This window comes from Penicillium solitum, assembly GCF_028829755.1.
Source record: "Penicillium solitum strain IBT 25940 chromosome Unknown utg000001l_segment0_segment0, whole genome shotgun sequence".
NCBI classification, from domain to species: domain Eukaryota; kingdom Fungi; phylum Ascomycota; class Eurotiomycetes; order Eurotiales; family Aspergillaceae; genus Penicillium; species Penicillium solitum.
Genome location: NW_027072121.1, coordinates 2,711,272 through 2,724,991, shown reverse-complemented (window position 1 = coordinate 2,724,991; position 13,720 = coordinate 2,711,272). Strand labels below are relative to the sequence as shown.

The window sequence follows — 13,720 nt, the reverse complement described above, 5'->3', positions numbered from 1 at the left end:
GACATACAAGCACCCTCAGATGTCCTTTTGGATGTGTTCTCAAGTGTATACCTGGGTGTGACTAACTACACCTTTGCAAATGGGCCAAATAAGCGAACTTCTTTCAAAATGTTTGTGATGTTGCATAAAACGGCCAGCATGATTTCGGTAGCTGGTTAGGAGCCACAGCTATATATAGTAAAAGTTGGTCACTGTCATTGTATGTAGGATCGTGTTATATAAAGATGGAATATATTCAACGCTGCTTATCTCTTTCCTAATACCACTTCTACGTGATATGTATATATGGAATACATTGTATTTTTTTTGGTGCTTTGCAGCTATCTGTTTCTTTGTGATTGTATTCCATTCTAGCTTAAGGCTTGTTGAAAGGGTGCATATCGCTCCCATTGCCTTGAAAAAAAAAAGAGACGAACCTGGCTGTAAATCATCGCCGAGCCTCCCATCTATCAGAACATAAAAACTCCAGGAACGTTCGGGGCTGGATCTGGGTATTTGGGTATTTGTGTGTTTGTGAACGATATCAAACGTGTAAGGTCAATGCGAGAGCAAATAAATCAGAAAGCCGAAAACAGCCCACCTCGAGAGAAAGATAGATAGTATGGGTTTATGCAAGTGTTTAGTATGTAAAAAGTCAAAGCAAGATAAAATCGAAAGGACGGGAGAGAGGAGGAAAGAAGAACCACCAGGCTCCGATTGTGATCAGCGACGCCGCGCGAGCACAATTTCTAAATCAATGCAAAGAGTGTAGAGCACAAATAAGACAAAAAAGAGGGAATATCGAGTCAATCAGACTCGGTCCCGAGCAAAGTCAAGCACCTCGCAATCGTCCTCGAAGAAACCGTCATCGGCTTTCAGTGGAGTGGAGTGTCTCTTCTTGCGGCGGGTGGTGATAACAACTTCCTCCACATTGCCGGTGCTGTTTCCAAGAGTGATGAGGTTTTCTATATCACCACCAGCCCCAAGCGAATGTCCATGGATGACGGCGTTCTCATCCTCGTCATCGCCATGGTCATCGCTGGAGCTGTTGAATGACCTCAAGTGCACTTTAATCAGCGGGATATCATTGCCAAACACCCATTGTCCACTCGGCTCACTTGCATCGCTGCTTGAGGAGAAGACACTCAAACCAACCCGCTGATCCGTGTGGAACGGCTGGTATGGGGTATTTGTCTCAATCTCAGCCTGTGAGAGAGGCTGGCAAAGCGATCGTGCAGCACTAGATGGCTGAGAGCTGACCGAAGGAAGAACAAGAGAGGCATGGACAGCTAGTTCTGGAACAAAGGCAGACAAAGAAGCCGGTCCACAAGGACCCTGGAGATTGTCAGGTAGTTTGATCTGAGACTCCTTACCGCCGACAACAGAGTGAGGCTGTCGATTCTTGTGGCCTGGTACAGTAGCACGCTTGAGGCGGTACATCTTGAAGTACCCGCCATCCACAACACCCAAGAATATGAGGCCCTTGCTGCAAATCCACGTCACCCGGGAAGGTGCAGGGTCTCGAGCTAGCCCTGGCAAGTGTAGACGGTTCTCTCCGACATGGCGCAAAGTATTCACAGTACCCGTTGCGGCGCCCATTGACTTGCTCAGGCCTGAAGCGACAACCTTTCCGCTTTTTACACTGGCTGCAGAAGGTAATGCAAATCCACTCATATTGGGAAATGCAGCGCTCGTGGACGGGACACGACCCCGAACAGCGGAGAAGAATGGCTGCGTTTTACCGCCAACCAACTTCATAGCCGCTGACAACGGGTTGCCACCGGCAGTTTGGCCAGTCACCTCATCTGCCATGGGGTCAGTGGCCGGCGACTTATTTGCAGTAGGCTTTGCGCGGCGGAATGGGGGCCATTGAAATGCGCTTCGAGGTAGATCGAAAACGTGGACGGTGCCTTTACGTGTAATTACAGCCAATCTATCACCCACCGGCGCCGTCCAAATCACATCAACGATACTAGATGTAGTCAACCGCGCGTATCTAGCAATCTGGCGCACATTCGGGTTCTGTCCCGTTTGGTCATCAGCCATAAAAGCCATGGACCGACAGTGCTTGAGTTGCATGAGATCCCACACGTATTGCACATCGCCCTTCTTGCTCGCTGTGAACAACATCAAGCCGTTCGGAGAAAGAGACAAGAAGCTGCAACCATTAGGGACCTGGAACGTCGAGACTGGGTGGATAAACACATTTCGTATATCTGTGCCGTCTTCAAATCGTCTCAAGTCGATGATGGATACAGTGTCAGGTTCTGTGGCTGATGTTTGTGTATCCTGTGCATGAGTCGGAGGGAATAATCCATATCCCTGTATCTGGGGATCTGGTCCCTGAGGTGGCCGACGTGGAGAGGTGCCGGATGTTTGCTGGGTGTTCCAATAATTGTTCCAGGCCTGCATTCCCTGATCACCCATCCAACGAGCACCCCTGACAAGTTCTTGGGCAACGCCTCTTGCCATTTTGTCGAAGAAACTTTCCCCTTCTCCTACGTCTGTCGCACATGACACCGATGGGACAGCTGGAGGACTGCGAGTTTCAATACCCGGAACCTTGCCCAGGATCAAACTCGAAGGAACAGTGCCCTGGATCGATCCCCTGTAGGCCGAGGATGGGGGAGCGAATGCAAGCCACCTTCCTTGCACAGCTAAGATGGGTCTTTCCATGGTAGAAGAACCAAGAGGAGAGTCGGTCCGAGTCCCCTCTGGATCAGTTGTAGAACTCGAAGAGGCCGAGTAACGCCGGGTTTCTTTGGACTGAACCCCAGTCCATGTCTTACCCAGGCACTGGTATGCAGGTGTATCCGGGGATAGAACGTGTCTATAAACATAGACTTCCCCACTGACCCCGGATGCTAAGACAAGGTAAGCACCGCTGGTGAAGAGCTTTAATTTTCCCACAGGCGAGGGTGCAAAGGATGGGAGGCCAGGAAAACTTTCCAGGCATGGCACAGGCTTGCTTGCAAACAAAGTGGAGACATGTTCGCCGGTCCGGAAAGAGTAAATTTCAACTCTGGTTTGGTAGAACTGAATGTCGTCTCGGGTTGAGCGCTTCTCGTTAAAGTGACCACGAATCGTCGAAGGAGGAATTTCATTTGCGTCCGATGTTGCTGACGAGACTCGACCTTCCTCCTCGTGTGGTGGCAACGGCCCATGAACAATGACAGCCACATGCGGCCGGGACGATGCAAATGGGTCGCTGGATGGATTGCCAGACAAGAGTTGGGCCTCGATTACACGGCCATTTAATCCAGTGATTTGCCCCACGAGCCGAGTTCGGCGATCTTCGATGGCGAGGATTTCCACGGTGCCATCTGTCCCAACCAGCAAGACGTTTATTCCTGTCCGCGAACCTTTAGATGACAAGCTAGGCAGCGTATCAAATCTACAGAATGAATAACCTCCGTCGGTGGGTGATCGATTCTGAGCTGGAAGGATATCCATGTCTGGTGCTCCGAAGAAATGTGCTTGAGGAAGATGAGGGGGAGGCGCGTGATTGCTCATTGGGCTTCCATAAGAGTGACTCTTTCTTCTGTCCACAGACTGTTGCCTCGAGTTCAGACTACTTCGGTAGCCATTACCGTAGCTAGATGGTAAAGTTCGAGTCTGAGGAGATGCCGAGGAAGGATGACCGAAGCCACCCCTTTCTTGAATTGTTGGAAAGTTCAAGGGCGATGCACTAGGGAGTGATGCACTGGGAAGTGATGCACTTGGTATGTCCCTATCCATAATATCGGTGGGAGGGCTCTTTCCGTAGGGCACCGACTGCGCCCATGTATCGGTGCGGCTAGTGAGGTCGTCACCTGCTGGCTCATCGAAGGAATCGAGGACATCCAGAACAGGCGACGTGATAGATGGGTTTACATGATGCTCAATAAGGGGTTCGGGGTCTGGGTAGGAGAGAGGCTCCTCTGGTGGTGGGGCAGATGGTTGGAGGCTATGCATGCAATCTGGTGTTAATGGCACGCATTCATCAGAAACCAAGCAATCACCGGTGGATACATACATATCATCCGGTGGGGTTTCAGTTACAGCCCTGGCCACCTTGTTCTTCTTGCCCTTCTTCTTTTTGCCTTTCGCACTTGGTTCATGCTCTGGTATGGTCCGGTTCTGGGCCGGGGCGAAAGAACTATCGTCTTCGGGCAAACGGCTTTGCTGGCGGATGAGATCGTCAGATGCGGCCGGGAGCATTCAAAAAGATGATGCCTCAGTGAGAGGCGATAGAGAGGTAACAGAATGAAGCCGCTCTCAGGACCCTATTTGTGGTCTGAGAACGGATATGTAGGATCGTTCTGTTTGAGATCCTAACTGGGCACCGAGACCTCGGGAGGTATTACTAAAGAGGGGGATGGCTTTCATGGAATTAATCAAATGATCAAACATCACAACAGGCTGAAGGCACTGGGAGTGCATACCTGTATTCACAGTATCCTTAGAAATAGGGGGGGTTGTGGTGACTGTAGACACCACGAAAGGCGTATCCAGAGCGGAGATCACTCTAGACGCGCGGGGAAGCTTTGATAGATAAGCACAACACAGCAACAGCTTGAGATAATTCAAGCCGGTGCAGAAAAAATGTAATCCAAAATGACTTGCATACACAAGTTCCAAGGTTGAAGTCCGAAGGTGAGTCAAGAAGGAAGAAGGATGATGTTATGGTTCGCGATAAGAGAAGAGGGGGGGGGGGGGGGGGGGGGGGAGGGGAGCTGACCCCAGGTCACCAGTCAGGTACGGGGCTATTAGGGTGTAATAGGATGTAATAGGGGGAGGGCTGAGTCAGAGCTCGGAATAACCCTCTGACAGTGTCATTCCTAATGAAAGCATGATCTGAATCTCGGCCTTTACTCCTTTGTCTATCTTTGTTTTTCTATGCACCAATCCCGACTCTACAATGTACCTTGTGGCTAACATGAATAATGCGCGTATGAGGGGAAACTTGTCAAACCATGCAAACACCGATAAGGCTTTCTTAGTCATAACTTCTTAGTCATATCTTGCGCAACTCGTCATTACTTGCTGCTAATATCGCCTCCTTACATGCTTTTGACATGGTACTGCATGGTTGAAGTCAACAGCCGAGTCCACCCGTGTCCTTCCTAGCCACAGGAATGGCCATTCCTTGATTGTTTTGTCAATAAAGTTGGCCCGCTGTTGAAGGAGTGGCTGGCGTCATCGTTGGCTCCAGCCAAGGTCACAGGACACAGGACATATGCAGCATGGGCAAAGATGACGACTTAGGCTTTGATGGCAAATGACATTTGAGCCGGGAAATCCAGGCTCTTTTTGGGGGCTACGTGATAATTTGCTCCATATATATTCCAGATGTCACATATATGGCCGCTTTATCCTCCACTATTCTTCCGGGTGACGTCCAAAGTATATCCGACATGAAAGTGTTTGTAAGGCACTCGATATAACAAAATTAATTAACTTGAGATATATTTTGATAGCCACTGAGCTTCGGAATGGTTGATGGTACAGAGTGCTGTCACAGAGAGTTGCTGGTATGATGTCCACGGTCGCTTAGGTCTTCTTCTTAGCCGCGGCCTTGGCCTTGGCGGCCTTCTTCTTGTTGCTGTTGATCATGACGATTCCGATGAAGGTGCCTACCACGGCAGAACCCAGGAGTGTGAGGATGACGGGGATGCGGATGGCCCAAACACGGGGTGGGAAGATGTCGTGGAGAGGGTGGCCGGGGTCGACGAAGGGCTGTAGAACAAACATGAGCGTGGAAAACCAAACATAATTATCAATTAACATACCATCAACAGGGTCCACGCAGTGTAGTAGAGAAAGATCGCAGTCGCGACCAAAAGCATGACGGATCCCACGAGTTGGCCCAGCTAAAGCACAGTCAGCGGGGGTATATCCATTGATTGGGACTAGATAATTTACCATTCTGATAAGGAGCGGTAAGTTTAGAAAAGAAAAGAAATATGAAGGAACGTCGATGAATCCTGGCCTGGACAGAACTACCAGGAATCTCAGGAGCTCCCGTTGTTCCTAGTTGGCCTCTGGTCACGTGCATCACGCTAGAGCTTTCTCCTGCTACGTCCTTCAATCATCTTGTAACCTCAGTCCGGCTGAGATTCGCAACCACCGTCCCTCCGGTGTATATCCAACCTTCTCTCTACCCCGGAGGCCTCTCTACTCATTGAAAATGTCCGATTCGGATGTTCTCCAGTCTGCAGTGCGCGTGCCCACGCCTCCTCCAGGCGCGTCGTATTCGCCAGCCGCAGCAACTCGAAAACGCTCACCTCCGTCTCGTTCTCCCTCTCCAAATCGTCGCCGATCGCCTCCCGGTGGCTCCCTTCGAGAAGGTCCCGATGTTCCCAACGTCGACACAGAACGTGTTGACGACAGAGAACGGCAACTCGCTGAGCGTGTTCGCGAGCATGAAAAGCGCGAAGCGGCGCGCAAGCCGATGACCGAGGAACAAAAGCAGACTTTAGCAAAAGCAGAATACGAAAAGCTGCTCAACATGCGATCCGGTGGCACTTATATCCCTCCGGCCCGACTCCGTGCGTTACAGGCGCAAATCACGGACAAGACGAGCAAGGAATACCAGCGCATGGCGTGGGAAGCTTTGAAGAAGTCGATCAATGGTCTTATCAACAAAGTCAACGTTTCCAACATCAAGTTCATTGTCCCGGAACTCTTTGCGGAGAACCTAGTGAGAGGTAGAGGATTATTCTGTCGGTCGATTATGAAGGCGCAGGCGGCCAGTTTGCCCTTCACTCCAATTTACGCAGCGATGGCGTCTATCGTCAACACCAAGCTTCCGCGGGTTGGTGATTTGCTGCTTACCAGGTTGGTTGTCCAATTCCGCAAGGCCTTCAAGCGAAATGACAAGGCTGTCTGCATTTCCTCTACAACTTTCATTGCGCACCTCTGCAATCAACAAGTTGCCCACGAGATGTTGGCAGCTCAGATCCTGCTACTTCTTTTGCACAAGCCTACAGACGACAGTGTGGAGATTGCCGTGGGCCTTACTCGAGAAGTTGGTCAACATCTGGAGGAGATGAACGCTCCTATCGCACTCGCCGTTTTCGACCAATTCCGAAACATTCTACACGAGGCCGATATTGATAAGCGTGTGCAATATATGATCGAAGTGCTCTTCCAGGTGCGCAAGGATAGGTACAAGGACAACCCAGCAATCAAGGAGGAGTTGGACCTAGTGGAGGAGGAAGATCAGATCACACACCGTGCCGGCTTGGATGACGAGCTCGAAACCCAAGACACTCTCAACATCTTTAAGTTTGACGCGGAGTGGGAGGAGCATGAGGAGGCCTATAAGAAGTTGAAGGCCGAGATCCTGGGCGAGGAGAGTGACGAGGAAGATGAGGACCGGTCAGATGAAAGCGAAGAGGAAGAATCCGACACAGAAGAAGTACAGATGGATATCAAGGATCAAAGTAATACTGATCTGGTCAACCTTCGACGAACAATCTACCTCACAATCATGTCCAGCATTGATTTCGAAGAATGTTGCCACAAGCTGATGAAGATCAACCTGCCGGCCGGGTTGGAGCATGAACTTCCATCCATGGTCATTGAATGTTGCTCTCAGGAACGGACATACTCCAAGTTCTATGGCCTGATCGGAGAGCGATTCGCCAAGATCAACCGACTCTGGTCAGACCTGTTTGAGGCTGCCTTTGCCAAGTACTACGATACCATCCATCGTTACGAAACAAATAAACTGCGCAATATTGCCCAGTTCTTCGGTCATCTCATCAGCAACGATGCCATTGGTTGGCATGTGCTGTCTGTGGTTCATCTCAATGAGGAGGAGACCACATCCAGCAGCCGTATCTTCATCAAAATCCTGTTCCAAAACCTCGCAGAGAATCTTGGTCTGCCTGGACTGCAGGCCCGCTTCAGGGATGATATACTGCGACCGAGCTTCGAGGGTCTCTTCCCCACGGAGAACCCACGCCACACTAGGTTCTCTGTCAACTACTTCACCAGTATCGGTATGGGTGTATTGACAGAGGACATGCGTGAAAACCTCAAAAATATTCCTCGTCCTACAGTGCCCACTTTGGCTGCACGAGCCGCCTCTCGATCCCCGTCGCGCACCCCATCTGATCGATCCCGTTCAATGTGCTCAACATGCACTGGATCTCCTCACTCCCGCCGTTCCCGGTCACCTTCGTACTCCCGCTCTCCTTCTAGAGACCGCGGCCGTTCATACTCTCGTTCCATCACTCCCTCTTCCCGAGGCCGAAGCTACACACCTTCACGCTCTCGGTCCCCAGTCCGTCGCCGTCGTGACGCATCAGACAGTCGGTCCCGAACCCCCGCAGGACGGTCCCGATCCCGATCCGTCTCCCGCACACCGGCCAAGCGCAGTCGAGCACGTTCCCGCTCCTACGACTCGCGAAGCCCAAGCCGCAGTCCCTATCGATCTCGCCGCTCGGTTACTCGGTCTGTCACACCGCCGCGCCGAGGCCAAAGCCCCCCTACCCGGAGAAACCGTAGCTACTCCAGATCTGTTTCCCGGTCTGTCACACCTCCGCCTCGTCGTGAGCCGGCGTCCAGAAGTGCGAAACGCTATTCGTCCGAATCCGTCTCCCCCCCCCCGCCGACGACGTGAGGCTACAGACTCTGTCTCTCGCTCTCGGTCGCCTGCTCCCAGGCGTCGGACAGAATCACGGGGTCGGACCCAGTCACGGACACCACCTCGGCGTAGATAAATTGAGAGCCTCTGATGCTTTAATCCCGACTTCTTTGGGATTGGTTGGACGGTCCGAATGTTACTGTTGATAATGAAATAGTGCGTATCTGGAGCGAAAATGCGACAACTATACTTCTTTTATTCGGTCTGGTGCCAGGAATTTGAAACTTAGGGGGGATTCATTAGGAGCAAATGTATTATTCATGGTGGAGGAACGCTTTTTCAGGATTCCATTTCCTCAAATTTTCAAATAAACATGTTCAAATAGACCATCTTGTATCCCTCAAGTAATAGATGCTTGAATTCTAGGAGCCATTGGTTGGCAATATTCTCATTTAATGCAGTCAAAAGGGTATCTCATCATGATCTATCAAGGCGATCCATACACCAACCCATAAATACAACCCTACTCAACCTCCCCAGCCTCCCAAACACACCTATCACACAAACAAGTCCCACCCAAAGCTCCAGAAGCCCACTCCCTTCTCTTCTGAACCGGCAACCCAATATCACAATAATGATTCAAGATCTCCGAATCCTTAGCAATACCCCCAGGCCTAAGCTCCTTCATCTCAAGCCCACGCGACCAAACAGCCGTCTCATCATCTCTCCGCGCGCGGAAATTAATCTCGCTACTCCATTCCCAAGTCACATTAGGATCACACGAATGGTTCGCAAGACACCACAGTGGATGAACAGCGCACAGCTCCGGGCCTCCATCCCAAGTAGATAGTCGGCCAGACGCCGTACCACGGAACTTAGCAAAGAGCGTGTTCAAAACCCATGTATCGTAGCGGTAGATCTCAGCATATGGATCCAGACCCATTTCATCGAGGAAACGCTCCGGCTGCAGGACATTGAGCTGGAACGAGAAGGGCAGAGTGGCGGTATCGTCTGTGGTGGGTGTCGTCTCTGCTTCCGCGGAGACAGACTCAATATCGAAATCGTGGAAATCACCCCAGATGTATTTCACTTCGGGTAGATCGAGCGCGTGCTTATCCTGCGTGGCGGACATCGCGAGTGCTCTGCCAAGCAGAAGAAGGTATAGGTAATCGGCCTTATCCTTGGGATCGGGGACATCCTTCCCGATAGAGTCGAGACCATCCTCAAGACCGCAGATCGCGCCGTGGTACACCTCCTGCGCTGTGTCGTGACATGCTTGGCTGCAGAAGATGATGTCTACGCAGCCGCCCTCGCAGGCGACGGGGGGTTCGGCGGCGGACAGTTCTGGGAGTGGTGCATTGCATGCGTCGCAGAGATCGTCGTGGAGACGGTTTGTTGCTGTGAGCAGTGAAGATTCACGGAGGATGATCTCGTCTGGGGCGATGTCTTCTTTCGCGAAGAGGCCGAGTTGCACGGAGACGTCCATGTTGGAGGAGTCGTCGTCTGCTGAGGCATGTAGCACTGGTAAGGCCACTGCGCGGACCTCACACTTTGGCGCAATGACTGCCAGTCGTTCATTGAGCAGGTTGAGGGTCTCTGGTGAACGGCGGTCTGGCTCGTGCTCGTTCCAGGGATAGAGGACACGACGGGCGAAGCCCTGTGCAGGGAGGACACTGGGGTTGATTGAATCCAGGTCGAGGTTTTCGGTTTCAGAGCCAGAGCGAGATTTGTAAATTTGCTTCACGCGATCCATCTGCACGTTCAAAGCAGCTACTGAGGCCGTCGCAGATCTCTTTTCGAGTAGGGCTAACCCGCGCACGCCGAACTCGAATGCATCGCGGTAGCAACCGCAGCGGACGAGACTGCGTACTAGAAGTACGTACACCTGGTCGATGATGGCATCGTATTCTTCTTGGGTGATGGGCACGGTGTTGTCGTCTTCGTCTTCATCTTCATCGTCTGATTCATTCGCAGCTTCCTTAGGAGCCTGCTGGGAAGGGTCTACCTTCCGCTTGGCGTGGAACTCGCACTCATCTGGGTCAACCACTGACTCTAGCAGTGCTAGCGCACGGTATGCATCTGCAGAGGCGAGATCGGGGAAGCCCAGCTTTTCATACTGAAGGCCTCGTTCAAGGTGGAGGTGGGGGTTGTGAGGGTCTGCATAGAGCCTGGTGGTTGTCTCGTTGCGAGCTTGGAGTACTTGTGATGCAGACATAATGTGATGATGTGTTTACTCTTCTTGTTCCAAAAATGTAAGAACTTTTTAAACACTCTTTGGTTTTTGACAGCCAAAAATGCAGTATAAAATTGATATCAAACTGTCAGATCGGGTGTAGAGGTTTGCGTTGGTAGAGAGATAGTAGGCTGTAGACTTCAAAAGTTCAGCCTATATCATTGACACAATATCAATTGATCTTTGACTTTATAAATGAAGATTGTGGTCTGCCCCTCTGTAGATCGACGATATTCGTGCGGGCAAGTTCTTTTTATCGCAAAAAAATTCTACGATAAGGACGATCACGTGAATATATAGTTCTCTCCAAGGGAGGCTGTCCACCGGACTCACAACCTTGATAAATGATGAAAATTCCCTCGATTATGTCCAAAGACAACCGAAGAAGCTAATTATACTTTATATCGTACAAGGGGGGGTATTATTGTGAGAAAGTACCGGAAAATCCAGCACAGTCTCGGGAGAAATGAGACTACTATCTTAGTCCGGCTAACTATAGGCCAAGAGTGTTGTTCTCTCGGTTTTTAGACCAAATAGAAGCGCAAGAAGTCAAAATGGCTGATAGCGGAGCCTCCAAATGATTGAACACAAAATCCTTTCTTGAGAGAGATTCATGACTTTCAGCCTAGCTGTTCGTCTCTCACTCGAGATTTACAAAGCTGCTTCTACCAAGTCTTCTTGTAACCGGGGCAGACCATGCCATTATGACCTAGGTCCTGGTATATCGAATATCGGCTACAGAAATGAGGTTCTCGTGGTAAGATATTTTGAGTAACTTGGTTCTGCATATGTAGATGCTTATCGGGATTCACAATGCTTCCGCTTCGTAGATTTCTTCATCTTGTACACTGAAGCTGAAGTTCTGTAGTAAAAAAAAGTAACCAAGAAAAAAGGAGAAGACAGTTGTTATCATTATCATTTCATAGGACCATCGAATATCTCGCCCTACACAGGCTCATTGGTAATATCACGAGCAGCCACCGTTGATCATTGGCTGGCGGAGATTAGCCCCCCCCCCATACACCTATTCTCATGCCAGCCTTTATTGTATGATATCGTTCTTGCAGTTCAATATTTCGGGTTGTGATATGTGATGATGATGGTATACGTATTACACTGGAAGATCATGGAAGGGTAGTCAAGAGTCCATATGTTTTGCAGATGGGATCAGAAGCAGCTGGTGGCAGATCTGATTGCGTCGAAGGCCCCGTTATATCTTGCTGCGTGCCCCTGGAAGTTGTGTCACATTCCCTTCTTCTGAGATGTGTGTTGTACGTTTTCATAACTTCGTATGCGGTTTTCTGGCGATACCCTGACTATTCCTTTCATTATGCACTCTGCTCCCAATATCATGGGCGGGGACCCAAAGAACTTTCAGCTCTCCGTATACTGTCGTAGGCTCTGCCTTGTGGACAAGATTCGGATTCTTTGACTCATCGAGAACAACACATCTCCATTTTGTCGGTTGTTCTCTTGCCGGGTATAGCAGATCAGAGGTCAATGAAGTCTGGATTGAGAGGTTACTGTATAGAAATAATGTTAGTTAGCCAGCCTTCTTAAAATGGAAAAGATATTCTTACTGTTGGCATGCTCCGACGGAATAATGTTCATGGAATCCTCGTCAATCAGGGGTTTGGCTTTCTTTGTGACTCGGACTTTTCTTTGGACTAGCACCAACGATATCAGAGGACAGGGAACATAGCAATGATAAAGGGGGAAAAGGAAGAGAGAACTTTGAGAATCCCAGTTCCCCCAAGGACCCTTAGTATCCTCCAGGTAGTCAAATTTGGCATTTAGAGATTGCAGTCATCGCCTGTCGTAGGAAAGCTCGGAACAGGGCGAATTTCTCAAGCCAGTCATAGCCCCTTTATAGGGACGAGTTTCTGCGGAGGCTTGGTGTGATGTTTCTTTATTGTCTCTGGTGACATCACAGAACACGCAGAAGAAGCCTCAGTCATCCTCTGGCCCCTTTGACCCTCAAGCCAGACCAAGAAAAGCACGGTCTTTCATGCAGTCTGATTCGTCATTCACGATTGATGTGATCATTGGCCCTAGTTGCTTTGAGTCACCGAACGAACCAGAGGCGACTAGAGACAAATAACACAGCACCGAAAGCAAACCAGTCTTCCTGATCATCGTTGCCTCGTCGATTGCGACGAGTGTTGGATGCAGGTTACGGTGAATGTGAACAAGTCGGGAGGCTATGTGTTGTGGTTGGAATGGAACAAGACATGAGCGGTGCTCACAGTATCCCTGGGTAGACGTTTGAGGTCTTTTGTAAAGGCTGCCTCATCAACCTGTTCGAACCGTCATCTATCCCTTGGTGTCTCGGCGTAGAATCCGCGCCCCAGCAGGTTTCTTTGCCGCTTGGGCACAACAAGTGGTTCTGATATAGATCGGTTCCTTTTCCTTCTCAAATTTCTTCCTCGCCAAATTCTTCCAAGGCAGCGAAAATAAACTCGATCAGTCTCTGGTGCAGCGATTTCTGGAGTAGGGGGTGTGGGTTTCTCTTTGAGTGACAGAAATATGCGAAGTTGCACCCACAACCCACTGCTGAGGACGCAAGACGCGCGTTGACGACGGAGACACATGTATTGTATTCCACTTCCATTTATCCACAATGATTGTTGGTCGCGTCCAATTTGCCTTGATGGTGATGGCCATTTGTGCATTTCGCCTTCGCGATGTCACGCCACAAACCCATGTCTCGGTGCAATCTCGGTTCTGTTTCCAGAATAGCGACCTCTAACACAACCGCCATTTTGCAGTCACGAGGGGCTCTTCTGGGGTCTCATCCCCAGTCTACACCGAATACGAGAGTTTCTCGTGTTTTGCGGGTAGAAGGTTTCCTACTATGAGGTATATTGGAAAAAGAGAAGATTTGGCTTCAGTAGCGCCGAGAGGGGATATGTGCAACGTTTATACAAAGAACG

The 13,720-nt window shown here is 50.1% G+C and overlaps 5 protein-coding genes across 5 annotated transcripts; 1 reads left to right on the top strand and 4 right to left on the bottom strand.

The window, feature by feature from the left end:
* Positions 1 to 789: 789 nt before the first annotated feature.
* On the bottom strand, positions 790 to 4,179 carry N7455_001025 (uncharacterized protein; the record flags this gene model as incomplete). The annotated part of the gene is made up of 2 exons (XM_040951765.2): positions 790 to 3,925; positions 3,995 to 4,179. The coding sequence occupies 2 exons, from the start codon at positions 4,177 to 4,179 to the stop codon at positions 790 to 792; spliced, it is 3,321 nt and encodes a 1,106-aa protein (XP_040817950.2).
* A 1,135-nt stretch (positions 4,180 to 5,314) lies between these two features.
* On the bottom strand, positions 5,315 to 5,951 carry N7455_001024 (dolichol phosphate-mannose biosynthesis regulatory protein). The gene is made up of 3 exons (XM_065603922.1): positions 5,884 to 5,951; positions 5,751 to 5,831; positions 5,315 to 5,697 (listed from the first exon to the last, which is right to left on the bottom strand). The coding sequence occupies exons 1-3, from the start codon at positions 5,884 to 5,886 to the stop codon at positions 5,512 to 5,514; spliced, it is 270 nt and encodes an 89-aa protein (XP_065462413.1). The 5' UTR covers positions 5,887 to 5,951; the 3' UTR covers positions 5,315 to 5,511.
* A 197-nt stretch (positions 5,952 to 6,148) lies between these two features.
* Positions 6,149 to 8,690, top strand: N7455_001023 (pre-mRNA-splicing factor CWC22; the record flags this gene model as incomplete). The annotated part of the gene is made up of 2 exons (XM_040951589.2): positions 6,149 to 7,975; positions 8,028 to 8,690. 2 exons carry the CDS (start codon positions 6,149 to 6,151, stop codon positions 8,688 to 8,690), a joined length of 2,490 nt encoding a protein of 829 aa, XP_040818396.2.
* Positions 8,691 to 9,077: 387 nt separating this feature from the next.
* On the bottom strand, positions 9,078 to 10,769 carry N7455_001022 (putative MYND domain protein; the record flags this gene model as incomplete). The annotated part of the gene is made up of 1 exon (XM_040951639.2): positions 9,078 to 10,769. The coding sequence occupies one exon, from the start codon at positions 10,767 to 10,769 to the stop codon at positions 9,078 to 9,080; it is 1,692 nt and encodes a 563-aa protein (XP_040817632.2).
* Positions 10,770 to 12,066: 1,297 nt separating this feature from the next.
* N7455_001021 (uncharacterized protein) lies at positions 12,067 to 12,376 on the bottom strand (the record flags this gene model as incomplete). The annotated part of the gene is made up of 2 exons (XM_065603921.1): positions 12,067 to 12,294; positions 12,368 to 12,376. 2 exons carry the CDS (start codon positions 12,374 to 12,376, stop codon positions 12,067 to 12,069), a joined length of 237 nt encoding a protein of 78 aa, XP_065462412.1.
* Between the last annotated feature and the right edge of the window lie 1,344 nt (positions 12,377 to 13,720).

What these genes read in the sequence shown, in the direction of transcription:
- N7455_001024 (XM_065603922.1), bottom strand. An exon ending in CTGCGTGGACCCTGTTGATG is followed by an intron (nt 5,698 to 5,750) that starts GTATGTTAATTG and finishes TTTGTTCTACAG; the next exon opens with CCCTTCGTCGACCCCGGCCA.